The sequence below is a fragment of the Propithecus coquereli genome, unplaced genomic scaffold (genome assembly GCF_000956105.1).
Source record: "Propithecus coquereli isolate 6110/MARCELLA unplaced genomic scaffold, Pcoq_1.0 Scaffold295, whole genome shotgun sequence".
Taxonomy (NCBI): domain Eukaryota; kingdom Metazoa; phylum Chordata; class Mammalia; order Primates; family Indriidae; genus Propithecus; species Propithecus coquereli.
In genome coordinates, this window is record NW_012148563.1 from 3,314,572 (window position 1) to 3,341,946 (window position 27,375).

General features: G+C 48.1%; 1 protein-coding gene across 4 annotated transcripts in view; it reads left to right on the forward strand.

Annotated features, from left to right (window-relative positions):
* LRRFIP1 (leucine rich repeat (in FLII) interacting protein 1) overlaps nucleotides 1-27,375 on the forward strand; it is a 144,955-nt gene that overhangs the window by 105,520 nt on the left and 12,060 nt on the right. For 2 of the 4 annotated variants that reach the window (XM_012648839.1, XM_012648840.1), the window contains exons 3-8: nucleotides 7,787-7,822; nucleotides 8,235-8,360; nucleotides 11,848-12,018; nucleotides 13,085-13,177; nucleotides 17,362-17,503; nucleotides 19,745-22,794. In XM_012648839.1, the coding sequence (XP_012504293.1) occupies nucleotides 7,787-7,822; nucleotides 8,235-8,360; nucleotides 11,848-12,018; nucleotides 13,085-13,177; nucleotides 17,362-17,503; nucleotides 19,745-21,450 (2,274 nt within the window). In that variant the 3' untranslated portion in view covers nucleotides 21,451-22,794. Of the gene's footprint in view, nucleotides 1-7,786; nucleotides 7,823-8,234; nucleotides 8,361-9,776; nucleotides 9,849-11,847; nucleotides 12,019-13,084; nucleotides 13,178-17,361; nucleotides 17,504-19,744; nucleotides 22,795-25,477; nucleotides 25,528-26,944; nucleotides 27,063-27,375 lie in introns of those variants that run through there. The other 2 variants (XM_012648843.1, XM_012648842.1) reach the window with 2 other exon arrangements.

Consider the following 27,375-nt stretch of genomic DNA (forward strand, 5'->3'; position numbering starts at 1 on the left):
TTGTCCTTCAGCCCGGAACAGAGTCCAGCGAGGACCTGGCCCCTGGGCCTGAGGCACCACCAGCCCCAGTTGCTGCGACTTCAGCGTCCAGGCTGACCCCAAACCTGCACGGATATTCCTGGTCCCACTTTGGGGGACTTGCCCCTGCCCCTGGAAGACCAGGAATTGCCCCCTGGCAACCCCTGAGGAAGGACGAATGGCTTTGTGAAGTGACCTTAGTCGTTTGACACACTGGGACACAGTTGTCACCGGTGGTGTCATCTGATCAAGAGCCAGGGAAGATGTTTCTAGCAGAAAGTGAAAGTAGAGAAAAAAACCCAACATGCATTCTCGTTCTTAACCCCAGCACCTCCGTGTGGCCTGTGTCCTTACTTCCATGTCACAGATGACAGACCAAGTGACTTATCTGTGATCATGTGCCAGCAGGAGATGGAGCTGTGGTTTGAACTCAGAGCTTTCTGACTTACACTAGCCCTGCCTTAGCCGCACGACTCGCACACATAAGGCAGCACGTGGACCTTGGTCTTAGAGACTTTTACCCTATTCTTTCCTGCATGGTCAAGTCAGGGCAGCTGGTCTGAGAGCTGTTTTGATTAGGGAAACTCGGGTTGGCGATCAGCTCTGTTATCAACAACCTGCCATATCCTTGCACCATCAACCAGGGCGTGAGAGACACAGAATGCAGTAGGATTTGTCTACGGATGAAGTGTTTCTCTCTCCGTATCAGTAAACCCTCAGGAGAAATTTTTCTGCCTTAAAGTGCTGACATGTTTTCCTCTATGTTGAATAATAAAGTAAAAAAGCGAGGCTAGTAATACTGGTAAATTTCTTGCACGTGCCATACATATGTGGCCGTGATGTCTTACATACGGAGTGCACACGGCACTGTTACCTGGGCATCTTGAACAATGTCTTGCACCGGAGTTGAGTGTATAGCAAATATTTACCGAGTAGGGGAATGGGTGTAGATAGGATGGGTCTGGAGAATCTGCCCATTCTGATCACAGCCCTGTAAAACACTGAATGCTTTTAATTAACATTTGATGGTTATTTATACTCTCAGTTGAAATTGCTCATTCATTCAACAAGTATTTCTTGAGTGTGCCAGCCCTTATCTGGTCACAGGAGATCCACCCTGGCCGGGAGACAGACAAACTAAGAGCTGATATTTGAGATGAGACCCTTATAATTTGCATAAGGATAATGCCTGCAGGTCAGCGGAGGCCCTGAGGTCGACGGAGGGAGTGGTCAGCGCCTGGCACAGGGCGGGGCGTCCAGCGGCTGGGGTGGAGCCCCCCCACCCTCAGCAGGGCAGGGTGCTGCGTGGGTCCCTCTCACAGATGCTCCTCAGGAGGGTCAGGATGTGCTTGGTGATTGTGATCCGAAAGTGTCCAAATCCTGCCCCCACCACCATGCCTTGCTCAGACGAAAATAAGAATTTTCTTTAATAACGTGAAAATGTGTCTAAGACCAAAGCAAATACGAATACAAGTCAAAGTTAGGCAGGCAGAGCTGCCAGGGAATTTGCTGGGATTTTCCTCCACCAAAAGTGAGGAAGCTCAGAGAGATGGGTAGGCGGGTGCACACATGCGAGCACCCAGGTGGAAGGGAATCTGGCACTTTTAAAAGCCGTACGCAATTTGTATTAACCCTAAATCTTATTTTGTTGCTGCTTGGAAAGGCAGAGAAGCAGAACTTCCCAGTGCCCAGGCACCAGATACTGTGGCCTGCTGTTCAGTTTCTGCACCGCACGGCGGCTTGGGTGCTCAGAGCAGTTACCTCCATGCCCGTGGGGCGGCTTTCTGTGTGTAAACGAGGTGGATGCACGTCCAAGCTGAACAGACGCTGTGTGTTATTTTCTTCTTACTAACTCCGAGAATTCTGTATTCTTTTGATAATGTGGTTAATTTACTTTTCCTCTTGGTGGCACTTATTTGAGTGTACGTTTGCTCTCTACCTAACCTCTCTTTTCCTCCTGCGTGCGTGTGGCTGACCTCCACAGCTAACTGAAGCACTTGTCGGTTGGCCTCTGTTCTCGTTGCTTCTTTGCTGACCCTGTTCCTTTGTTTCTGGCTGCGCGTCCTGGCGGCGGCTGTGCGGCAGCCCTCGGAGTGCAGCGGCCACCTCAACTCCAGCTCCCGCGCCTCCTCCAGGGCCAGCTCGGCGCGGGCCAGCCCCGTGGTAAGTCCACCTCCTGGCCTCGCCCCAGGGCCTTCATCCTCTCCTCTTCCTCCTCCCCTTTCTCCTCCTCTTCCAGTGGTTCCAAATTTACAATATTACTGTTTGATTGGGATTATTAGGGTTACACTGCTACATTTTTCAAGGACCATAAACAAGTTGTTAACAGTCCTTAGAGGAGGGAAGGTCTGTGCGATGGGAGATAAACGTAGCCACGTGCGTGGAGGTGTGGGTTTTTATTATTTAAAAATGTGAAGGTTTGACTTTGAACACTTTGTTTGAAATGCTATCTGTTGTCAGACCCAGGCAGTGTTTAAAATAAAGCTTGGGCCTGTGAATGCTGGGACGTTCCTAGTTCTGCGCATTCCTCCCCTGGGTTCGCAGGTCGTTGAGAACATGCACATTCACAGGCCTGCAGCCTGCTACTGTTGCATTCTTTTAAGGAGGGTTTTGCAGGACATTTTTGGCCTGGGAGACTGTGGGAACAGGGGAGGGGACGCTGGTTGGGGAGTGGGGCTGCAGGCTGCAGGGGAGGGTTCCGCACTCAGGGCCAGTGGCACCCTCCCTGGTAAGCCCTGGGGGAAGAGAAGGAAGACGGGCAAGGCGATCTCGTAACCCCCAGCCATAGAGAAGTTTAAATGTGGCTCTTAACTTGGTTACCCAACACCGTACTTCAGTGTGTTGATGCCTAAACATTTGCGGACTGTTCTGTAATCAAACAAGCAGCTGCAGGGCTGAGATGTCCCCCTTGCACAGAGGTACCTGTTTGGCCAGTTTTCCTTATCGTGCTGGTGATTTGTTTGTGTTTTAAATCAGATGCAGTCTTTTAAAACTGTGAGATTTCCTACCAAATGCAGATTTCAGCTGCTCTGGGGAAGAAAACAGGGGAGTCTCTGGCAGCTCTGGGGCCGCACCAGTGAGTGGAGCAGCCTCCGTCCCCACCCGCCCCGTTTCCATGACTCTGGGGCCAAGGCCCAGGCGCCATCCGTCCGTCACTGGGCTCCCAGCAGTGCTTTTCCCCATGCTGGAGAAACGTGTCTTTCCACGTCCCGCCACGGAGAGTGAGACAGCGGAGCTAGTCCAAGAGGGGTGGGCGTTAGCGCGCGGGAGCCTGCGGCTTTGTGGACGCGAAGGCTGCCCCCCCCCCCCGGAACCTGCAGACCCCACTGTTGTCTCACATGCAGCTGTGCCCACCGGCCTCACAGGGGCCCCGGAGAGCAGCGAGAAGGGAGAGAGACCAGGTGGCCGAACATGTCAGGTGTGTGGCAAACACCACACAAACTCCGGGCGCTTACTGCTCCTCATTAAAAGTCTCCCCAGAACCGATCGAGCAATAGTAGTAAGATACTCAGCTGCTCGTTAGCATAGAACTTCCTTTATACAATCTGGCTTGGGACTTCTTTCACTCCTTCCGCCCTGGAGGAGCAGCCGGTTCCGGGAAGCGTCCGGGGTGAGTGTCACAGCAAAGGTGAATGACCCCTCGGTCTGGCCTTCCTCAGGGGACAGGGAGTTACAGGACCCAGGCTCAAACGTCACAGTGCTCGTTCCTGGCTGGCAACATCTGACCAGGCACATAAACTTCTTGAGATTCTGGAAAGAAGGGTCTTGACATCCTTAAAAACAAACACAACTAAAAAACTGAGGCACGGTTAATCTATTTCTCACTAGCTAGGTTATCCAGGGGACGACACAAATGTTGCAGCGTGGTGGCTCGTGGGAAATGCTGCCCCGCCTGGCACTTCATCAGGGCCGTGCGCCCAGGGCCAGTACGAGTGAGGACAGAGGCAGGAAAGAGGAGGTCACGGCGGGGCGGCCCGCCCTGGGTTCGGGAGACTCACATCTGCTAGAGAGAAAGGAAGGCTGGCGCCCCAGAGGGTGGGGGGAGGGCAGTGCTATTAAAGAGCAGAAGTGACCAGAATGAAGGAAACGGTCACTTGTCCCACTTTGAGAAAAAGCGCTGCGGTGTCCAAGACCACCTAGCAGCACCAGGACCTAGAGTCTGCCCCACCCCGAGTCCTCCCAGGGCTGCGGCTCACAGGGACGTGTAATGCGGTTGTGGCTCATTCTCGTTTCTGCCCATCCTTGAAGAGGAGCCGTCTCTTCCTCTCCAACACGTCCCGGCTCTCCTCCTTGAGGAAGCTGTGGTTCACTCATCCAGTCCCTGAGCACCGAGAATGTTCCGGGCCCTGGGCTGTAGTGTGCGCAAACACAGACCTGTCCGTGTCCTCATGGGTGCTCCCCCGATGGTCACACGTAAGGTATGAACCTCAGCAGCGCGGCCGCGAGGGAGAGACGAAGGTGCTCGGAGAGAGTTGGAATCGGGAGGTTTGAGGACCATCTGTCCGGTGAGGCCGACACTTCCAGGCCCCACGGTCCCACTGGGAGCCCAGCGCGCGTTTCTGAAACGTCCATCAGGAATGTGCTGAGTGGAGCCGAGGTCCCCATGTTACCTGTGTATCCAGAGAAAACATGAGCGAACGAGAAAAACAAGACTGTTGTGACTCATGTTTATGTTGCATGAAGAGGCAGGGCAGGGACTAGGAGGTAAAATGGGCCTGAATTGTAAACAAAAGGGTTCAAGGATAAATCATTCAGGATAATGTAAGTATTATTGGATTTAAAACCAAACGTTTCCACCCAATGATAAACTCTGCCGTCAGTTAAATTTGAATGAAAATTACCCTAAAAATGGGTGTTTTCTGGGCAATGTTTCCTGTTGTCAGTTTGTGTCTGAGAGGGACCCTGCAGAGACATTGCTTTAGGTGACTGTTTCCCATCGGGGTCTGGTGTCGCCTGGCTGGGAGTTGGGGACACCAGGAGGAAACGTTCCTTCTGGGCCTGTCCCCTCGAGTAGGGTGTCTCTGTGCACATGGACAGGTGCCCACGAATTGTGTTCTGTCTCTAGGAAAGGGGACAAGCAGCTGGTGACGTGGAAAACCTGGCATTTTAAACCTTACGGGGCACCATGTTTACAAGAGCCTAAGTAGTAAACTCATTTAGACACCACATTAGAGGTTGGAATTCATAAAATACTTACTTTAAGCATTTGTTTTTGAAAGGAAAAGTTGCCATAAACAAAACTTCCACAGACATTTTTTAGAAGTGACTATTTCCAGTAGGCTTTAAAAGATATCTTTGCACACTCAGTCGTGATCATGAAATATTGATGTACGTATTTTATAAACCTGTCGGTATGAAGTTTTCCCATGAGCCTAAAATGTTTAGTTTTGCTTGGAGGATGAGAGTGATGAAGTGCGTGGGCTGCGAGGCGTGTGCCCTGGCCTGGCCGGGCCGGCTGGTGTGGGTGAGCACCTGGGAGCCGCCCGTGGCCAAGGCAGGCCGGCATCTCCACGTGGTCCCCACACCTTGTCAATGTTTAAAGTCCTTTCATTTATTCAGTTTCTTGGTGCATTATTTTCAGAGATAAAATACTGTGTTACATGTCAAAATTAAACCCACCGTCCGGCTTGCTGCTCCACCCCTGCGTAGGGGCTCTATGACGCGCAGCCGCTCTCCTGGCCGGCCCAGGCCGCGCCGGCACTCGCTGCCCTCTAGCGGGAGCTCTCGGGGGGTGCGACGGCTTCCGGGGCCTGGCAGGTGCCCCGAGGGGCTCTACGCACCTTATGCTGCAGGAAAAGTAGCCAGTATATGTGTCCCTTTTAATTTGGACAACAAACAAAATGGAATTTAACATGTAATTAATGTTTGTTCTGCAAACTGACTTATTCTAAGGGATGAAGGCCTTGGGCCCAGGAGACTTAATGAATTGGTTCCCCAGCAGAGGAGGTATCAGGAAGTTCACTTTTCCATAGTTATTTGAAATTTTAATTTGAAAAATATCGCAGGAATATTTTTGCCCCCAAGTGAAGAGAAGAACCACACTTGGAATGCCAAAGTCATCCTCACAGCCAAGAACGTTGGCGCAGGGCTTTCTGGGGCTCTGCTGGGTGAGGCAGAACTGTTTCCATCGGAGGCTGCCTCAGAGCCCCAAAATACATAGTGAGGCCGATGTGGCAGGCACGTCTGGAAGAATGATTCTAGGTGTGCACTGTTGCACATACCAACACACGTCAACAGACGCAGGTGGTGTGGCACACCTGGACAGTGACCGTCTGCCAGCATAACTGTGCCCGTTAGGAGTGAGAAGGGACGTCAGGGAGGCGAGTTGCGAGTGGGCTGAGGTTGGGGAAAGCTCCCATGACACATGTGGCCTTGACTGGCCCTTGGAGGACAGTGGCTGTGGCTAAGCGGAAAGTAGATCCTCCAGGCAGAGGGACCGCTGGGAATTCAAGCCCCGCAACCCCGCCCGCCCAGGAGGCTTATTTATTAATAACAAAGTGGGGAGTGAGACTGGCCCGCCCCTGGATCCGTCCTGCGGATCTGAGGGCCTCTCCGCTTATTTCCTCTCCTGCTCTTAGGACACTAAGGAAACTGGTTAGATGAGAGTGGGAAGTTCACACTAAAGGCGGCTTCAGGAGCCAGACCCGCGGGGCTAAACCTGGATCCGCTGGGCAGAAGACCCTTGCGCTTGGTCGTCCTGAGCTAAGAGCTGGCTTTGGAGTTTGCCTTCTTTTGGGTTACTCGGGTGATTCCATTTGATCCCCTTGATTGGCTGGTTGGCTGTCACTTTTTGCTACCTTGTTTCAGTGGTTGCTTCAGGTGTGCTTGGAGGAGAAGTGGAAGGTGCAAGGAGTTCAGAGGAGGGGAGGTGGCAGCAGTGAGCTTTCTCGGTGGGCACAGGGCAGTGCAGGGGCATCGGGCCCAGCCCAGACTCAGAGGCCACCAGACAGGAAACGGTGATTTGGAGATCACTGTCTCTCCGGCACCCTGAGCGTGTGCCTGGCACCTGCACCCCTGTGCTGAGCTGCCGTTGGTCTCCCTGCACCGATGTCCTCAGGAGCAGTTTAAGTGTACCCGCCAGAGCTTGGCGGGGGTTTGTCGGACTGCAGTCTGAACCCTCTGCTGCGGGAGCTCGCCAGGGTAACCGCAGCCTCCCAGGTCGCCTCCCGGATCTGCTGAATCAGAGGTCTGCAGCTGCCACACACGTCTTCACTTGATTCTCTGGCCAAGTGAAGAAGTTCTGAGCTGCAGGAAGTGGGTTGGAGGGGTGGTGGGGAAAGCGTGATTAGGTGACAGCTTCGTCCCGGAGAGTCTGGAGACAAACTCAAGCCCTATAACCTTCCCAGCGGGCTTGTGATAAGGAACTTTCAATGTGCCAAAAAAAAGCAAAGAGAAAAAGAAACCTGTCTTTCGTTGCGCGCTGAGCAAAGACAAAAATAACACCGATGCCAGCCCCGGCCGCCTTTCATCCCCAAGACACTCTCACAGTCCAGGGCTCTCCCTTGGGGTTCAGCTTTCCCGCGAACCCTCTTGCAGCTCCGTAGGCTGCTCTGGGCCCCCCGAGGCTTCTACTGAGGAAAGGAGAGGGGAGGCCTCAGAGAGACGTCCAGACAGGAAAGATGTGAAAAGCCAAATTTCTGGAGTCCCACTTTTTACTTTTTAAATTGCAAAGGAAGCTAATGTTTTATTTTTTTAATCTTACCCTCTAAATTCATGGTATCCATTTAGTGCTTATAAGTATTTAATATTTGTTCATTTTCCTGAACAGGTTGAAGAGAGACCAGACAGAGATTTTGCTGAGAAGGTAAGGAATCATTCAAAAACCCGGAGTCCCAAGATTTATGGGTGAAACTGACAAGAAAACATGTTGCTTGGTCTTTAATAAAGACATTCCCCAGTAAGTGAACGGGACAAGGCAGTGGCCCACCCAGACTGGTGTCACATCCCTTTGGGGCTCCCCCAGGGGTCACATCCAGTGGGTGCTAACTCCTGCAGAGCAGCGAAGGTGTTCACGCTGGCCCCGGCCGTCTTAGGTTCATCCAGACAAACCCCAAAGCATCCATGAGGGATGCAGAGGGAACCTCCTACTGCCTCCCACATGCCCACTGGAGATCTCCCAATCTGGAAAGGGCATTAAAGTAAAGGCGCTATAATACTAGACTTATACGTAATTTTGGTTTTGTCTGAAATCACAACTGAGCCTCACAACATTGCAGGGCTCTCGCAGCATGCCGGGCCTGTCTGCAGCCACGCTGGCCTCTCTGGGAGGGACGTCCTCTCGGAGAGGCAGCGGGGACACCTCCATCTCCATCGACACTGAGGCCTCCATCAGGGAAATCAAGGTAAGACGCTTTGCTTACTTAAAAGAACCTTTTGTGAAAATCATTCTTCTAATTAAAAAAAAGATCTAATTCATAAATTTCTAGAACTTTCTTCTCAGTAACATTTCCCCTCCCTCCCCTAAAACACAGCATTCTGGTAACACCAAGATCCAGCTCAGATACTGTCTCCTGCAGGAAGCAGCCCTGACCTCCCCTGCCCAGCGGGGCACACCCAGCGAGAGCGCTCACCACGGCGTGGGGATGTGCTGGGTCATCTGCGTGCCTGGCACCTGTGGTGGCCAGACTGCTTCCTGCTCCCTGACCACACTGAGTGCTGTCACCCAACCTTGGCCTCCGAGCATCTTCCCCCTCTGTCTAGAATGTGCCGTTGCCTTTCTGTCTGCCACTTGCCTTTAGTAGACCTCGCTGTTATATTTAATGAGTTTTTTCTCCCACTGGAATGTAGTCATTTTCTGTTCTATCCTTGGCAGCCAGGACGGTGCCAGGCATTTGGTGACCATCTCTGTGTGTGAAAGACACACACGATGCTGTTCCTTAGAGTAACTAGGGACATTGCATCTGAAAAAGAGATGACTCGAAGGGAAGGTTAGTTTACTAGAACTTCTGTCCTCGGAGGGCAGAACCAGGACAGGGAGCTGAAGGGGTCAGAGCTGGCCGTGTTTGTGACAGAGCTCTCTAATACTAGTACTGGTTAAAAGGGGAACTGGCTCCCACTGGTGATGTCTGAGCACTGGATGGCTGTTTGCCCAGGGGGCAGAGAGGGGATTGAGGTATCCACCAGAGCTTGGACTGGGTTGCCTTGAAGATGCCTTCCAGCTCCTATGTTTTATAAGTAAATGAAACCAAAAAAACGGTTTCCCTGTGCTGCCCCTTGGCCTCTGTAGCTCTTTGTTTATTTTTTTCCTACACGGAAGTAGAGTTCGTTGCAGTCCTGATTTGTCTCTGCTCTGAGGGCGTAGTGCCCTTCATTTGTTCAGCAGGAGCTCACGGGGAGGCTAGCTCAGGCCAGGCGCTGTCTCGGGCACCGGGAGTTTGGCAGGGTAGAAACTTGGAACTCCGGAGTGCAAGGACGAAGTTTTGGTGATTTTTACCTCTAGCATCTTACTGTATCTTGCACAGAGTAGGAACCCAGCGTGCTCGAAGGAATCATTAAATACGAGTGGAATAAGCTGTACTGTTTTCAGAAGCCCTTTTGCTTGTTTTTTGAAACTATGTAAAATCATGCAATATACACCTAAATTTTAATCTTTGTAGTATTGAAATTTATTTTATTTTCCTTTAACATTGAATAAAATAAAAAAGAAAATCGGGTGCTCAAACTACCCAAATAATAGGTACTACCCCAAAGTATAAAAGATTTAGGGAATCACTCCTTTTTCGGTAACATCATTTGCCCTTTTTTGCCACTTTCCTCAGGAACTCAGTGAGTTAAAGGACCAGATTCAGGACGTAGAAGGCAGATACATGCAGGGATTGAAAGAGATGAAGGTACCGGTTTATGGAAGCGTGGTCTCACAATATTAACCCAACTTAACTTAAAAAAATCCTCAAGAAGTTCAAAGTGCATGCTTACTCTAAAGAGACTCCAGATGTAGAACTCAAAACGGCAGGAATGCTAGCATAGGTGTGTGCTCACCATTTTCCCAAATGCAGTTTTTTGAATCAAGACTTGAGAATAGTAACTCCCAGCTGGGTGCAGTGACTCACGCTTGTAGTCCTACACTATGGGGGCCTGGGCTCCCCATTTCTACAAAAAATTTAACAATTAGCCAGACATGGTGGCATGCACCTGTAGTCCCAGCTACACAGAAGGTTGAGGCAGGAAGATCACTTCAGCCCAGGAGTTGGAGGTTGCAGTGAGCTGTGATGACACAACTGTACTCTAGCCTGGGCAACAGAGTATGACCCTGTCTCAAAAAAAAAAAGAAAAAGAAAAGAAAAGAAAAAGAAATCATAACTCCCCAGTTGAAGGGGTTAAACTAACACATTCCCCATGCATGTCTTCTACTCACCATCCCTCCCTCAGGCCTAAAACCAGTTTCTAATTGCCCATAGACATGTACCAGACACTTAAAGAAGGTTTTCTGTTTTCTTCACTTTTTGTAGTACACTTTTTGCGTGCAAACATGCTTCATTTGATTTGCTTCTCACAATATCTGATGTCTACCAATAAGGCAGTCCCAACATGCCATGCTTCTAAAATTCCAAGTTATTTGCAATACTATAACATTTTACTAATTGATTACTAAGTCTGAATGTGCATCATCTTGGATGTATTTGAGTATATACACACTACGTTTAGAGTGTGGGGTTTTTAGTACTTCATCGTGCCAGCCAGGAATTTGGGTGCTGTGTTCCTGGAAGGTGAGGTGAGTGGTCAGTGACTGTCTTCATCAGACAGCTTATGGCAAATCGCGGATCTAGCAGTAGATGGCAAATCTGTTTCTTCCTTCTCAGCTCCCCATAAAGGACCTGAGAAATAGTCTGAATTCAGTATCAAAGGACACCAAACAGAGGAAGTGACATAAATCATATGACAAAGTCATCAATTTCATATTTGTCATCTCACTTGAAAGGGAGAAAAATTAAGACTCTGGCTTTTAATTCATATAAAAAGGGAGTTATCGAACCAGCCTGGAACCACTGGCCCACCTAAAATCTTTGCTTTGGGGTGGCAGTACCCGGCGAGACCAACCCTGATCTCCAGGAAGCCGCCACTCAGCACCTGCCGCACCGGACCAGGCAGCTGCCACCTCTTTTTTTAGCTTAAGATACCTTGTGCCCCAGTGGTTCCGATCTGTCTCTGCTCTCCTGGAATCGCCTGCCCCGTTCATGGATTGGGACCCGCAAGGGTGTGAGCCGTGGGAGGGCATCGCTATGTTTATTTTGCAGGCGTCTGTCTTTGGGCCGCCCTTTGAAAGGAATGACCTTTGTCTTTCCAGGACTTGCCCAGTGAGACCTGTGCACCTTGTTTAGTTTTCCTATAGGTCAAAAATCTGAAGTCACTGTTAATCCTTTCCTGGTTCATAAGCCAGAACAGGGATGACTGGCAGTCGCCTGTGGGTTGTGGCGGATATTTAGTTATCGCAGCCGTCACACACTGGTTCTTTTCCAGCTGTTGGTCACGTGTCTTGAGTGATTACTTCAGAAACCTGTGGACAGCCCTGACACACTGCAATGGGACGATCCTCTGTGACCACAGCTCTTTCCACACTGTGTGTCTCCTTTGTTCTAATGAGTGTATAAATCGCTTTCACCTCTAGACACAGACAGTAACTGATTTTCTGAGTGATGAGAATTCGATTTAATTAAAAAGGGGAGATTTCTGTGCATTTAAAATTGCCATGTGTTTCTTACTCCGATTTATATACTCTAAGAAATGTAGTCTAAATTTAGGGCTGAATTTTGTGGGTTTTTTTAAAGAATACTGAACTAATCTTTGTTTTGGTTTTCTTTCTACAATTTCAAAAACATGACCTTCCCGCAGGACTCCCTAGCAGAAGTTGAGGAGAAATATAAGAAGGCCATGGTGTCCAACGCTCAGCTAGACAATGAAAAGACAAACTTCATGTACCAGGTCGATACTCTAAAAGATATGTTGTTGGAACTTGAAGAACAACTGGCTGAATCTAGGCGACAGTATGAAGAGAAAAACAAAGTAAGCTTTAACATGATAGAGAATGGTGGATTGTGTGTGTGTGTGTGTATGTGTGTGTATAGTATGTAATTTATATTATATTGTTTATATATTTTTAAACAGTCATTCTCCGCTTATCCAGGAAACCAAGACACCTGAGAATAAGAAAACTGTGCTCTTTGCTGAGTGACTTGAAATATTGATATGCATAATTTCCATATGTAAACTAGAAACAGTTTTACCAGGAGAACATTAGTGTTTTACATGTAAGATAAAATCATAACCTTTTAAAAACATGCCTATGAAAGAGCCAACATGCTTGGATGAGGCACAATCACATGCGTCAAGATTTTCTGGTTAATGTGTATCTCCTGATTTTTATTTATTTATTTATTTATTTTTTTTTTTTTTGAGACAGAGTCTCGCTTTGTCCCCCGGGCTAGAGTGAGTGCCGTGGCGTCAGCCTGGCTCACAGCAACCTCAAACTCCTGGGCTCAAGCGATCCTTCTGCCTCAGCCTCCCGAGTAGCTGGGACTACAGGCATGCGCCACCATGCCTGGCTAATTTTTTCTACATATTTTTAGTTGTCCAGCTAATTTCTTTCTATTTTTTTAGTAGAGCCAGGGTCTCATCTTGCTCAGGCTGGTCTCGAACTCCTGAGGTCAAGCAATCCACCTGCCTCAGCCTCCCAGAGTGCTAGGATTACAGGTGTGAGCCACCATGCCCGGCCTTGATTTTTATTTATTTTGTTCTTTCTTAACACCATAGAGAAATAGTTATGAGTGTCAAAGATTTTATGAAAATTATATTCATTTATCTTCTGCTGATTGGGAAAAGACGCAATTATTCTATTGAAGAATTAAATACTTTGTGTCCCATCAGCTCTTCAGGTTAATTTTATAGTAAGTCATCTGATATCTTCTACAAAGTCCGGAGAGATGGATTTGTGTTGTTAAAACAAGCCTTGCAGATCGTGCAGACGTAGTAGCAGGTAATTTGTTCCAGGGGGAATGTAAGTCGTAAGAAAATGAACTCGGATGGAAAAAATGTGATTCCGCTGCCTCAATACCATCTTCCTCCTTTGTAGGAATTCGAAAGGGAGAAGCATGCCCACAGCACGCTGCAGTTCCAGTTTGCTGAAGCGAAAGAGGCCCTGAAGCAAAGAGAAGAAATGCTAGAGGTAGGTCGTGTTTCCTGTTCTTCTTTTTCTTTTTTGAATTTGGAGCCATTTTCTCATGGCTGTCTTGGCTTAGGCTACTGTAACAAAATACATAGCCTGCAAGGCTTGAACAGCAGAAACTTATTTTCTCACAGTTCTGGAGACTGGAAGTCCCAGATCAAGGTTGAGTGCTGGTGAGGCCTCTCCCCTTGGCCTGCAGACAGACACCTGTCACCGTGTCCTTGCACGGTGGAGAAGAGCAAGCTCTTGGTGTCTATGTAAGGACACTAATCCTGTGAGGTCAGAGCACCACCCATATGACCTCATTTACCCTTAACTGTCTCCTAAAGACTCTGTCTCCAAATGCAGTCACTTTGGGCATTAGGGCGTCACTATGTGAATTGGGTGGGTGGGTGGGGACAGTTCAGTCTATAGTGATGTGCGCAGTTGTCAGTGCTTTTAAAATTCAGAGTTTAAGCTGACTCTCCATCCCTGATTTAAGGAAAACGGATCCTGTCAGTGGTGAAGATCTTCTTTGGTGTCAGGTGTGTGTTTTGGGAGGTGTGGTAGACAGGACAACACCACTACCCTGCAGAGATGTCCACATCTTAATCCCTTGAAATTGTACATACGTCACCTCACGTGGTAAAAGGGACTTTGCAGATGTGATTAAAGTAAAGACCTGGGGGGCGGTGCAGGTTATCCTGGATGATGTGGGCCTGAGGTGGCCACAAGGGCCCTTACAAGAGGAAGGCAGGTCACAGGCAGAAGCAGGGACGCGGCAAAGGAAGCAGGTGCAGCAGTGAGTGAGGAGGGGACCCGGAGCCCAGGATGCGATCAGTTCTAGGACCCAGGAAGGCAGAGGACGCAGATCCTCGCTGGAGCTTCCAGAAGGGCTTGATTTTAGCCTGTGAGACTCATGTTGGCGTCTGACCTCCAAAATCGTGAGAAGATGTGCTTGTGTTGTTCAAAGCCACTGAGTCCATAGTAATTTGTGAGAGTGGCAATAGGAAACGAATACAGGGTTGGTTTTTAATGTTTTATCTCGATCCGCACTTTAACTGGTACCTTTAAAGTGAGAATTTTACCCAAGCAGGTTTTCTTCCTGCACCTCTTAAAGCTGGGAGTAGGACAAGGAAACAACCCTAGATGCTGGCAGTGCGTTCGGGGTCAACGCGGTGACTGTCCCAGCTCCCAGGTTCTCCAGCGCTGGGGCTTCTCTTCCTGCTTAACCCTTTATCTTCTTTCTTTCTGTCTGTTCCTTTCCTCAGGAAATCCGACAGCTACAGCAGAAGCAGGCGAGTTATATCAGGGAGATTTCTGACCTTCAGGAAACAGTAGAGTGGAAAGACAAAAAGATAGGGGTAGGAGTCTCAAGTCTTTGAAAATCTATTCAAATGGGCAGGCTGCTTAGCAAATAGAGCTCTTGCAGAATTTTGGTTTGCAAAAGTGCTTGTCCGAGTATGCATGCGGTTGCCATGTATCACAAAAGTTTATTAATTTAATTAATTGCAATTAATCTGATTTGTGTAACTGTATTAAGTAATGAATACACTAACTTATCCAGATGTGCACTCAGCATTGGATGCCGACTTCGGGCATGAGCGTGGCGCTCTCCGCCTGCACTGCTAGCGGCGGAGCCCCCTTGAACCCAGGGAGTGAGACGGGCGCTCTGAGGCAGGGCTGACGCGTGGAGGGTCAGACTCATTGCAGTTCCCAGGCTGGTCGTGCCTGGATTTTTCCTCGAAGGGATTTGAGGAGGCTGCAAGGTTGCAAGGGCTGTGCCCCGGCTATTCCCACCTTGAAATCTCCTCGGGGAAGGCCTCCCAGACCCCTCTCCCTCCACAAGAAAAGAAGAGGCAACCCGCCTACATTTAGAGTTGAAGAATAGGAAGAATGGAACCGCACAAAGTGACTGCTGTGATTTTGGTTTCCCCAAAACAGCGGCTCACACACATAGCTCTGATAAAGACCCAGAGTCGCTTGAGCATGTCCCGCACACTGACGCCTGCACGTGGTGGCCCTGCGTTTCGCTTCATTAGCATTGTGTGCATGTGCGTGTGTGTGTGTTTGCTTTACGACCACTTGGTGCTTATCAGTGACAACAGATGCCAAGAGTCAATGTATACAAATAATTAGATTGCTGAAACCGTTGTCACGTGGGGGCTCTTCAGCGTTCCTTCTTGTTCTTTGCTGGCCCTCATTTAAATGGGCCCATCGCTCCCGTTAACTCTCCGCTGCAGGGCTGTGACCCGCAGACAGCTAGAAAGTGATGCAAATGAAGTAGCCTCCGGTGCCCGGTGCTGTGTTTGTGTGCTGCGCAACGCCGATGCTTCGGGGAGCACGAACTGGAACGTTGCTTGGTTCGCATAAACTAAACGAAAGGCTTACTACTTGCATTGTGTTTGTACCTTTGAGCAGAGTCTCTCTGATGTCTTAAGTCTGCTAGTGTCTTAGACAGGAGGAGCCTACTCCTCGTTCCTGCTTCCCACGGTGCCTTCTCACCCGCGCCCGTCTTCTTTCTCTTTGCTGCACGCTCAGGCATTAGAGAGGCAGAAAGAGTTCTTTGATTCCATAAGGAGTGAACGAGATGATCTTAGAGAAGAAGTAGTCATGCTGAAACAGGAATTAAAGGTATGAAGCCAAAGTACAGTTAAAAAAAAAAAATGCCGGCAACAGCAGCAAATTCCGGGATTCTGTGAATATGTGTGTGTGCTGGTGTTAACTAATTTTATGTCATTGATTTTAATTCCGTCAATAAATTCAAATCTTAGGTTAACTGACACTGACGAGAACTAGATGCAAATGCAGTGGATTAGCCTGTGGCCTTTAGATGTTCACAAGCTCAGCTGATCGTGAACGCAGCTCTGATTTCCAAGAATCTTTTGATATATTATCTAAACTTTTTCTCATCCTCATTGATAACTTCTCCAGGCTATGACTCAGAGTCAGATAATTATTTGCTCCTTTGTAGAAAGCCTCAAATGTCAGGACTTCTCTAGCTGAACAGTGTGTCTGGTAAGTGGCATGGGCAAGGCCCGTGCTAATCAGACCTGGAGACCCACTGAGTCACAGGAGGAGGAAACTTCCACGTCCTGTGTGGGCCCCTGTCAGGGGCTCTTCAGCTGCTGGCTTGGCGCAGAGTTAGAAACCGGTGGGCAGCGCACTGGGTGGGCTCCCAAAGTGCTGTAGGAGGTGTTGCTGAGAGAAGGTGGCCGAATAGTCCCTGAAGAGCCAGCGGGAGTGTATCAGTGTCTGCTGCTTGTCTTCCGGGGTCGGAGCCGGAGCAGTCAGCCAGCAGGGGACAGGCCTAGAGCTAAGATTCATGATGCCGCTTCGGAAGAGGCCACGAGTACTGGGGTGGGGATTCCTCGTGCACACGGGAAAGAGCAGGAGGCGGTGGGTGAGGGGTCCAGAGTCGTGAAGTGTAGCTGTTTTTAAAGTGCTTCACTCTGTAATGAGCGTGACTTACATTTCTTTTGAATATACCAGACATTCCAGCCACCTCTTAATTCCTCCTTTAACGTAAGTTCCTTCATTCCTTTCAGAACACACACATATTTCTTTTTATCTCACTCTCTCTTTTTAAAGAATGCACACCAGGGTTTTAAAAGTAAAGGTCACTTTACAGTGATTTGTTGATGTGCCACTTTGTGGCAGCCCCAAGGCCATCACCTCTGGTTAAAAAGGATGCCTGGCCTGGCTCGGTGGCTCACGCCTGTGAGACCAGCCTGAGCAAGAGTGAGACCCCATCTCTACACAAAAATAGAAAAATTAGCCAGGCGTGGTGGTGAGCGCCTGTAGTCCCAGCTCCTCGGGAGGCTGAGGCAGGAGGATGCTTGAGCCCGGGAGTCTGAGGTTGCTGTGAGCTGTGATGACACCACTGTACTCTACCCGGGGGCAACAGAGTGAGACTCTGTCTCAAAAATAACTAAATAAATAGGGTGCCTGTCGGAAGTATCTTGTCACCAGCAAATTAAGGCATGAATTGGAACATCTAAGAAAGAAGTCACCTTTGGAGGAAGGCATTGCAGATTTGTGTGTGTTGATAGAATATTTATGAGTGTGGTGCCCTAGCACTTCTCTGCCTATGTAGAGTCATCCTTTACTTCCAGAAAAATAGTTTCCTTTCTTATTATTAGTAATAAAACAAGAGTTTAATGTGATATCACTGAGGATTATGGCGAGCCTATTTTTGTTCCCAGAAACATGGAATAATCCTAAATTCAGAAATAGCTACCAATGGAGAGACTTCAGACACTCTAAATAACGTTGGATACCAAGCTCCCACCAAGATCGCAAAAGAGGAGTTAAATGCCCTCAAGTCGACAGGGGACGGGACGCTAGGTAAGTATTTGTTTTCCTTTGGGTCCTTTCATCTCTGAAACCAGCATTGATTCACCTTCATGCATCACTGGAGTCGAAGCAATCACCACTGATCGATTAACAGTCACTCAGCATGCCATCTGTCTCCGCACTCCGTAGCAACCCCTGCCGAGTGGCATGACCGCCCACGTGTTGTCTGGCGTGCATCTCTGTGCCGTGCTCACCACCAGTGGCTCGAGTATACGTTTCTTGTGCTTCCCCAAGCTACCAAGTGAGACAGTGAACGCAAGGAAAATAACCTCAAATCAAGTGACAGTGTTGAGCGCACTATTTGGTTTTCCCCAGATACGTACCAAGTGTGGCTTTTGAACTTACTCTGTTACAGAATTGTCAAAAGTCGAGAACAGTGAAGGCTGTGAAGTTAGCTGACCATACGTGCCAGCCAGCGTTGTGCGTCTGTACAGCACTCAGTGTTCTGGGGGTGCTGGTGACAGAGCACATCTTCCTTCCTAGCCCTTCTCGAGCCAGCCCTGGAGGGGGACAGGCAGCCCTGGGCGGTGGGGGTGGTCGCACGGAGGAGGGGCCCTCCCAGCAAGAGTCTGAATCCACCCGCCCTGGTCAGAGGCGGCCTCCTTGGTGTGCCACCTTTTTGCTTCTGAAAGAATATAAAATTGGGGAATCCAACAGGGTGTAGGAATATTTTATGAAATTTTCAGAGATCTGCAAAGACTCACTGATTAATGTTTGTGATAACATTTGGCTTTGGGGAAAACCTTCAGACTTGTGTGTGCAGCCTCAGGTTGTGGTGTGCAGACACGGCCTCGTCCGTCACTGCTCACCAGTTGTGTTCCAGCTTTTTACAGCGAGGCTGGAATAAGGACAGGGCCCGTGACTTTTCATTTCGATTTAGAAGCTTTCATCTTGCTGCTTTGTATTTATGGAAATGTGGAAACCCATAGGTCCTAGCTTCTCAGGACTTGCTTCCCAGGGAGGTAACTCATTTATTATCTTTATAACTATTAAAGAAACACAGCTCTTATAAATTATGCAAAAGTTATTGAAAAAGATAATTAACTTCTGCCATATTTTTATATTAGCTACCTGAACAGCTAGGAATTTGATCATGCTGCTCTTACTCAAATATACATTTTACAAATCTTTGATAACCATTGTGAAATGCTTAAAGAACCAGAAGTATCAGTTTTGTGAGTGGTTTCCAAATGTTTTTTGATCACATATCCTATTAGTGAAGAATTGTGGGAACGTCTCTCTCTATATATTTATTTTTAATGTATGTATGTATACTACTTCATTAATATAAAGTGTACGCTATAAAACATATGCACAGAAATTGTTAAAGAGTGAAGTAAAACTAACTCTCAACAGAAGCCCTAATATGACCCCGTTTTCCCTGGGATAAGTGCACCCAGCGCGGAGACCACTGGTTATAAAAGTATCCGGCCTTGACTTTCAGTAACATGGTGCTATAACTAACATGCTAGGATTTTGTTTGGAGAATCCAAAATACAACTGTTCATTCCAAAGCAGTAATACGTTCTTTGATGAATAGTTTATTATTTAATTAAGTGGTCTCTTGATCTTAAGCCCTTGCCTCCTGCTGGTACCCTGCCCCGTCCCTTGGGGAGTGGTAGCAGGGCACAGACAGGGTGTTTTCTCGGGAAGACCACGGTTAGGTGGTAGAAGACAGATGTCTTGTCACTGGATGAGCTGTTTCAAAGTATCTTCTCGAGGTTGACCTTGAGGCTGAGTTTCTAAAAGTGAACTGAATGTGCTTTTGAGAAAATTATTTGAAAGCTGCTTTTAGAGCAGTGAGATGCGCAGTGCAGTTGATAGCTGGGAAAGCGTGAGTTGTCGAGTTGTGCATTTAGAAATGAGAATGGGGAACACGAACCTGAGTCTGTTCTCAAACCCCTCATTTTGGATTGTTTGGCTGCCTGATCCAGAGCTCATTCTAGTTGTTCAGACTTAACTTCACCTTTAAAAATCCGTTCACACAAGATGGCACCAGCAGCCACCCTTGCCGTCGCGATGGTGGTGGCCTTTGCTGATCAGAAAGTCACTAGCGCAGCTGCTGCTTTGCCGCACAGAACTGGCGAAGGCTTCCGTTTCACGGGGCTCTTGGTGCCTCCCTCTCTTCAGGAGTAGCGTGGGGTGGGGCTTAGAACATGTGTTTACATTTTAATGTATATTGAGTGGTTACCACATCGCGGGGTCCCCTCAACTTTCTTAATGGTCTTTTAGGAAGAGCCAATGAAGTGGAGGTGAAAAATGAAATTGTGGAGAGTGTGGGGAAAAGAGCAATCTTGCAGAATACTGAGAAAGAGCAGCACACCGAGGACGCAGCAAAGCATTGTGTGGACGTGGAGGTACGTCCTGGGGGCAGTGCCGAGGACCAGCAAGCCTCTGATGAAGACAAAGCGCCCTCCCTGGGGACGTTAGCGGGTGCGGAACGTGAGGAACAGGTTCAGAGCCAAAATCCAGAGAACACCCCTCTCCTTGGAAGCGTAGAGCAGGTTAAGTCCCATGAGGTCACACACGTGCCAGATGACAGGACTGGAGCTGTCCTTAGCCACCATTTGAGCGATTTAGACAGTGAAGTCCCAGGTCCCAGGAGCAGGCAGGGCAGTTGTAATAATGCCGTGGGTATCGAAAACCAGAGTAAGGAATCTGTGGAAAAGCAGGAAAAAGAAAAACAAGAGGATTCTAAAAGCCACTCGGAAGAGGTTAGCTCAGAGCCGTGTCAGGAGCACACTCCTCTGCCAACATCTGAAATGGGAAGGGAAGGCGCGGACTCCTGTGGGCAAAGTGCGAGCTGCACAGAGCACGTGGCACAGGCAGGCGACACCCAGGGTGGGCAGCAGCTGGGCACAATGTGTCAGGGCGAGCAGCGTGCGGGAGCTGCCCTGGAGGAGTTGGATCCAAGCGTGGGATGCAGTTTAGAGAAAGAAGTGACCAGCCAGGAAGTGGCCGGGCCCCAGGAGGCCCCAGCGCAGAGCACGGAAGCAGGGAGGGAGGGCAGTGAAGAAGAGAGCGAAGAAGCAGGGCTCGGGGGTGAGAAACCAGTCGAGGCAGGTGTCCAGAACGTTCCTGGTTCACCGGCGGCCGAGAGCCATCGTCAGGAGGCAACAGGCCCAAGCGTGGTCGACACCGAACGTGACCCCCTAGATACGAGAGAGCCCAGGGAGGAGAAGAGTGACCAACAGGCAGAGGCCTTGGAGTCATCACCAAGGAAGGCAAAGAACAAGAAAAAGAAAAACAAGAAGAAAAAATCGACAGGACCTGCAGAAACCCTTAAGGATGTTAAGACAGAGGTGACACATCAGAGCACAGATGTAAGTGAAGTTAAGGAGGAAGAGCAGGTGACATTCACTGACGGAGAGTCCGCAGTGGAAGCTCTAGACGAGGTGACCAAAAATCCAGAGCAGAACATCGTAGCAGAAAGCAGTGAACATGCTGATTGTCCAGAAAATCCTGCAATTGAGTTGGATGGAAAACTTAACCAAGAAGCTGTAAAAACACAAGCAGGGAAAGTAACAGCTGGTGGAGACACGTTAGAGTTCGGAGATGACACAGTTCCATCCTCAGGCACTAGCGTTAGCGACAGAGAACTAGATGAAGATGTCATTAAAAGTAACACTAAGAAAGGTGGTGCCGCCCAAGACAGTCCCCCAGAACCGGAGAATGAAGCAGGCGGTGGCCGCAGCCCGCTCGGAAATCAGAGTCCCGCAGAGGAAACGAACGATGCCGCCCAGACAGGCAGCGCAGGGGGGCCCGCCATGCCAGAACACCCCGGCCGGAGAGGCGACAAAGCTTTAGACAGCATTAGTCTAGAAAGCGACGACTCGGCACCAGCGGGAGAGGCGGGGGGCTTGGATTCCGGAAGCAGCGAAGATATAAGGAGAGGGAGTGAGAAGGGGAAAGGCAAGGAGGACTGCACCATGTCCTGAGCGGAGCCCGCCGCAGATGGCGCACGACGGGAGGCCGAGCTTTAGAGAAGGGCCAGGGACTCTGCGCAGTAAGTCTAATGGTAAGAGACTCTTGTCTGCCATCTCCCCTGGCGACGTAAGTAGAATGTTCTAAGTTGATTCAGATGCGCTGCACGACATCAGTCATCGGGTGCTCTGCGGCACAGACCGCTGCTTGGGGATTTACGTGTAACCATTGACGTCGTCACCCAGGTTGGAAAGAAAGACATGTCTGTTATCACTGTAAGTTCTAAGGGAGAGCATTCCAGTAGTATCGAACAATAGCGTATACTATTTATATTCCAGCTTAAAATAAAATAAAAATATTGAACAGTTGCCTTAGGCTGATATGAATGTGGCTGTTCTTGACCAAACATATCAGCTTCTAACTGAAGTGACCAAATAGCATTCTTAGATTTCTGTATTAGGGGTATAATCGATATTTAAATGAATGCCTCCTTCACATATGTGTACTTTCATACTTGATTTTAGTATATACATTGTAACCCGTATGGCATTGTATTTAAAAGAAATAAACACCCAAATAGCAAATAGGTCACTGAGTGATAAGATTTGCACCTTAGGAAAATAATTAATCATTTTAGGGTTAACAATATCTCAAAGCATGAGGGGACTCTTACTTTCCTTTACCTCATGTAAATCTTTTATCTCAAATCAATGCTTTTGGATCTCACTGTTAATGGTACCGGAATTTACTTTGTAGGAGACTTTGAGTTCACTTCATGCTGTTGCTGTGTACCCAATTCAATTTATACTAAGATTTTTTTAAAAAAGCTTTTTTATGGAAGTGGCATATGTTGAAATTTCATTTCCTATTGCAGTATTTGGGCAGGGAAGTCATTAAATGTTTTTGAACCTTAAAATCCCTTCTCTTTCTGTTTGAGTGTCTAATCATTATGCAAGCGAGAAATATAAAAGGTTACTTCTTGTGCAGACTACTAATTAGACTATCATAAGATATTTTAAAGAGTTGAATCACTTTTGGTATTTTGGTATAAATATTTTCATTTATTGTTTCTCAGCATATTGTTATTGGAAAATTCTTGTTTTGATCTGCCTGAAGAAAAAATATATTTTCTATATAAAGAAGCATTTAAAAAATAATTGTAAAGGTAGACTAAAAAATTGTGACATATGACATCACAAAGGAATGTATGTTATGAATGCTGTTGACACTTTATGAGATTATGTGGGTTCATATTACTGTTACGAGATATAATTGAATGCAAAAAGACCAAAGCCTCAGTAAAAGTTGAGGCAAACATAAGTGTTACTATGTAATTGAAATAAACACATTTTATAATTTTACAAGCCTGCGGTTCCACTCTTTGGACTAACTGAATTCTGATTGTGGCGACTGTTTTACGTGGTGACCACCTTTAAGGTTGTCCGCTTCCGGGTTGCTGCCTCTCGCTGGGGTTCTGGGGGAGACCCACGCCTGATGCCCTTTGTCAGGGATGAGTGAACGTCTCTCTGGCGTCTAGCCTGGTGCTGGCGTGGGCCGTCCGTGGGAGAGTGAGAGATCGTCCCTCGCATCCTCTCCTGTCATCTGCGGTTCTGATGACGAACCCCAGTCAGGAAAGGTCTCCGTTCTGTCGCTCTGCTTCAGTGTGCCCATACTTAGAATGTGTGAATAGTAGATCAAAGCAGCAAACATGTTTACTGTTTCTGCTTAAGTGTCCCTGAAGTGGAGGACAGTGGGGATGACCGAGAAATCTGAGGCTTGCCGGAGGATCGAGGCAAAGGGCTCTACAGGACGTTAAAGGGTTTTTCAGTGTACGGCTCTCGCTTCAGCAAAGCCACGTTCACACTGGAATGCGCATTGGAAAACAGCTCTGGTCTCTACTTTTAAAGGCCTGTGGGGCAGCAATGCAATACCAAAGTCACTAAATGGTCAGATCATCAAACCGTTTTAAGTTATTTCCTTTCTTTCCCATGTTGTTCAACGGCCCCGTTCGGGACAGTGGGCACCCTCTGCACCCTCAATCCAGCCGTCCAGCAGTCTGGACTGTCCGCTCTCATTCCCTTAATTACCGCACAGTTGTGATCACTTCGTCCATGGGGAGCAGGTGCCGGGAACGCGCAGGTAGGACCCAGCGGGGCGTGCACAGCTGGGAATCGGAACCGGAGCAAAGAGGATGGAAAGAAAGACTGAACAGCCAAACCGTTTCTTGGTCATTTCAGAGCTTTCCTCGTGAACGTCGGTTACCCTGCCCTGAGCGTATCATGACGTTAGAGCCGGCACAGTAATTGACATTCACAGCAAAGGCCCTTAAGTTATCAAAAAATGATTCACTTAGGTATAGTCAGCTTTTAATAAAAAGGCAGGTAACTGTGTAAGGCAATTCTGAAAGATTTCAATGTCAAAAGAGTCAATCTCAGGAAAGAATCGAAAGGTTACCTGCCAGCCCTATCCCTAGACCGCTGAGGGTCACTATCATACGGAACAGAGGAAAACGCCGATCGGTGATACCGGACATCAAAAAGCCTGGTACTTTTCAGCCCCGAACCAGAACACAGGGCCTGTGTGTAGATGTAAATCTTGTCCCAAAGGTATAATTAAGTATAGTTATGGGCGTATGTAGAAAATAGGGGAAGGTAGATTTTTGAATTATAGGTTGTTACAATATACAAAGGTCAGCGAGCAGAATTTTTAAGAATGAGATGTAGGACGTTCACTACTTTCTACAATTCTCAGTGTTTGCAGTTAACAGAAGACCTAATGCCCATTTAAATTTCCACCGTCACAAGGACTCTGGAATGCTAATTCTGGGGCACAGACGGTTTGGGGTTCGTGTTTTCTATCGGTAGCCTCCTTTCCTGGAAGACCTCGTGCGCCGCAGCCACAGAGCCAAAGGAGCGCAGCAGCGAGGTGGTTCCAACGTGCGGGCCCCTGAAGGAAAGGGGCGTGCGTGTGTCGTGTTCAGAATATGGGCTCGCTCAGAGTGTGATCATGTATGTAGAAAACTTTGTTCTTCAAGAGGAACATCCTTCCACTCTTTGTCTTTCCTTTGCTGTCTCTCTTACATATTCTTTGAGATGCGAATGGCTGGTGGCTGACGTAGGCATGTATTTCCTAACTCTGCAGTCCCCCGGGCCTTGAAATAGGAGGAAGTGCCGCGGCTCCAGCGGCTGGGCCAGCCCTGCCTTTTGCAGGGGGTAGCTGCTCTCCCGGCAGGAGGCTGGGCTCGGGCAGGAGCTACAGTCAGACCAAGTGGGTGTGAGGAGGGAGCGAGAAGAACCGCAGTCAGCCAGTCAGTGCGTTTTTACCCAATCCCCAAACTCTCCCCAGGCCTTGGTTTCCTCCTCTGAATCTGAAGATTATAGTACTTGACACCCCGTGAGAGAGATGTTTGGAGAATTTAGAGACACTTAATAGATACGCATCTTCATTTATGTGTGGTGGGAGGAATGACAGACACCTAAACCATCACTGCATTTTTCCTGGAAAGAATAACAGCTTCTGGTAACTGGGTGAGCGGGTGTGCTGTCAGTGGCCTTAGGGTTCATGAACATGTAGTCAAAACTATGACATTGATGAGTCTATGAGAGAATTGAGAAAGATAAACACTTCTGAGATGTAAACTCAGAAAGGCGAGGATAATTAAAATGTTGGTGCTATTGAATCGTGATTATCGGTATGTTTCTACATTGCTAACGATGTTAAACCATGAAGCCTGTGAGATCTTGTGTTGCAGCGTGGCTTGGCCCTAGAGTTCTTGCATGCTAACCTAAGGTAGAAGATTAGCCTGTTTGCATGCAGCCGGAAGCCGCTCCCGACGTGAAGCATGTTCTGGGCGGTTGACCCAACCCCCCTTGGCTGAGTTCTCCCCCAGTCCTGTCTGTGGCCTCATTCACCATGGTACGTGTGTATAACTACCTTCATCATTCGTTTCACTAACCTCAACAGTCATTCTTCAATTTAGCCATGTGCTGAAAGGCGCGGTCCACAGAATCGCCTAAACCCGTATCTTTCTGATTTCTTTAGATATTAGGTTGAAAAAGCTTGTTGACGAGCGGGAATGCTTATTGGAACAGGTAATAATCTTTTTATTACTTTATGGGTTCTCGAACAGGGGTTGCTTACTCAGAAAACCTCTAAATGTATCATGCCTGAAAACAATTACCAAGCCAACTGGTGGTCTTAATATTTTTATCCAAATAGAACATGGTGAGTCATACGAGGTTTCATGAGGATGTCTCGGACTCACAGCCAGGGAACTGAATGTGGTGCATGTTACCGAATTGCTGCCTAAAATAAATACTAGCGTAAAAGACCTAGATTGCCATGGAGTGGCAAGGCTGAGTCATTCCAAACACCACTCCTCTGACTTCTGCTTGTCATAACATCAGTTTTGTGCTCTCTCGGTGACTCTTCCTGGCAGGTGTGTGTCTGTGATAGCTGATCACAGTTGTTCTAACTGTGGTTTATCGTCAGTGCTCTCACCCACCTCGAGAAATACTGAACAGCTGTCCTATTTGATCCTTTTTTAATGGAGGATATTTATTAAATCATTCCACAACAATCTAAAGAAACTCAATTCTTCCGATTTTCCCTCATGAGCCTAATCAAGTGTATTTGCCTTACTTTTTACAATTCTGTCGAAGATTCTGTCCGTTGCTTAAAGCACTAAATATAGTGGGAGGATTCTCTTGAACTCCCTGTGATCTTCTAAAAACATGTATCCATTGGAATTCTGTACTTATTCCTTAAAGCAGCCTGCACTGATGGTTTGTATTTAATTAGGGGTTTCCCGCTCCACACCAAGCACAGCAGAAAGACTGTTTCTGTTGCTCTCTTGGAGAGAGGAAAGCTGTGTAGAGACCGTCTTCCTGGAGGCTGGCAACCCGCCTCTGAGCACACCTGCAGCATGACCGAGTTCTGTGGGAAAGTGCACGGAGAACTTTGTTGGGGATTTAATTGAGATACATCTGAGCCCAGAAGGCTGCACAGGGCCTTTCTGGTTTCTTAGTGAATACAGTTTAATGGGGCACTGACTTGCTAACCGATAAACGTTTGAAGTATTTTATGTACAACCTCCTCCTGAGTCTAGAGGAATTTCAATTTTAGAAATAACTTTTCACCCAGAGCCACAAAATAATTCAGGGCTGATGTTGTAAAAAACGTTTACTTTTCTTCCCGAGAAGAGTACTAATTGGCAGAGGTTTTTTATTTGTTTGTGTTGGTTTCTTTATGAAAGGGGCGGGATCCCCTGTGTGGCTGGGGGGCTGTAGGGTGGGCCGTAACCCTTTACCATGTTGATCGCGGGCTTCGCTACGAGCCCCGTCTCTCTGGCGCCCGGGAGACACCCGAACTGCAAGGCAATGCGCCGTTGCACCGCTGGGTGTCGGTTTTTGCCTGACATGCTGCTTCCTTTCTCAGAGGCTCTAAGTGCAGCTTTCAGTCTCATTTGGAATAGAGAAATTAACATATTTTACCGGTGGGTGTTTTCAGATTAAGAAACTCAAAAGGCAGCTGGAGGAGAGGCAGAAGAACGGCAAGCTGGACGGCCTCCGAGCGGAAGATGGTGTCTTGGAAAACGGGACCGACGTGCATGTGATGGACCTACAAAGTAAATGTCCATCCTTGACAGACGTGAACTCTCTCACACGTGCTGTTTGTACTAGCCTCGCGCGGGAGGAGAAAAACTGTCACGGCAAAGAGTACCCAGTATTCCCCGAGGTCCCCCAAAAACCCTTGAATACAGAAGCACAAAGATGTTTCTTTGTGGGACAGAACGAGGATGGGTAGGTGGGCAGAACAAAGGCGTTTCTCTCAGGGCCTGTCAGTTAGAACAGACGCCCACAGTGTGCACCGCGACACCACCGTCTGAAGCGCTGATAGAAACCACGTTTATTTTACTGGCTGCAGCAGGTTTTTATTTT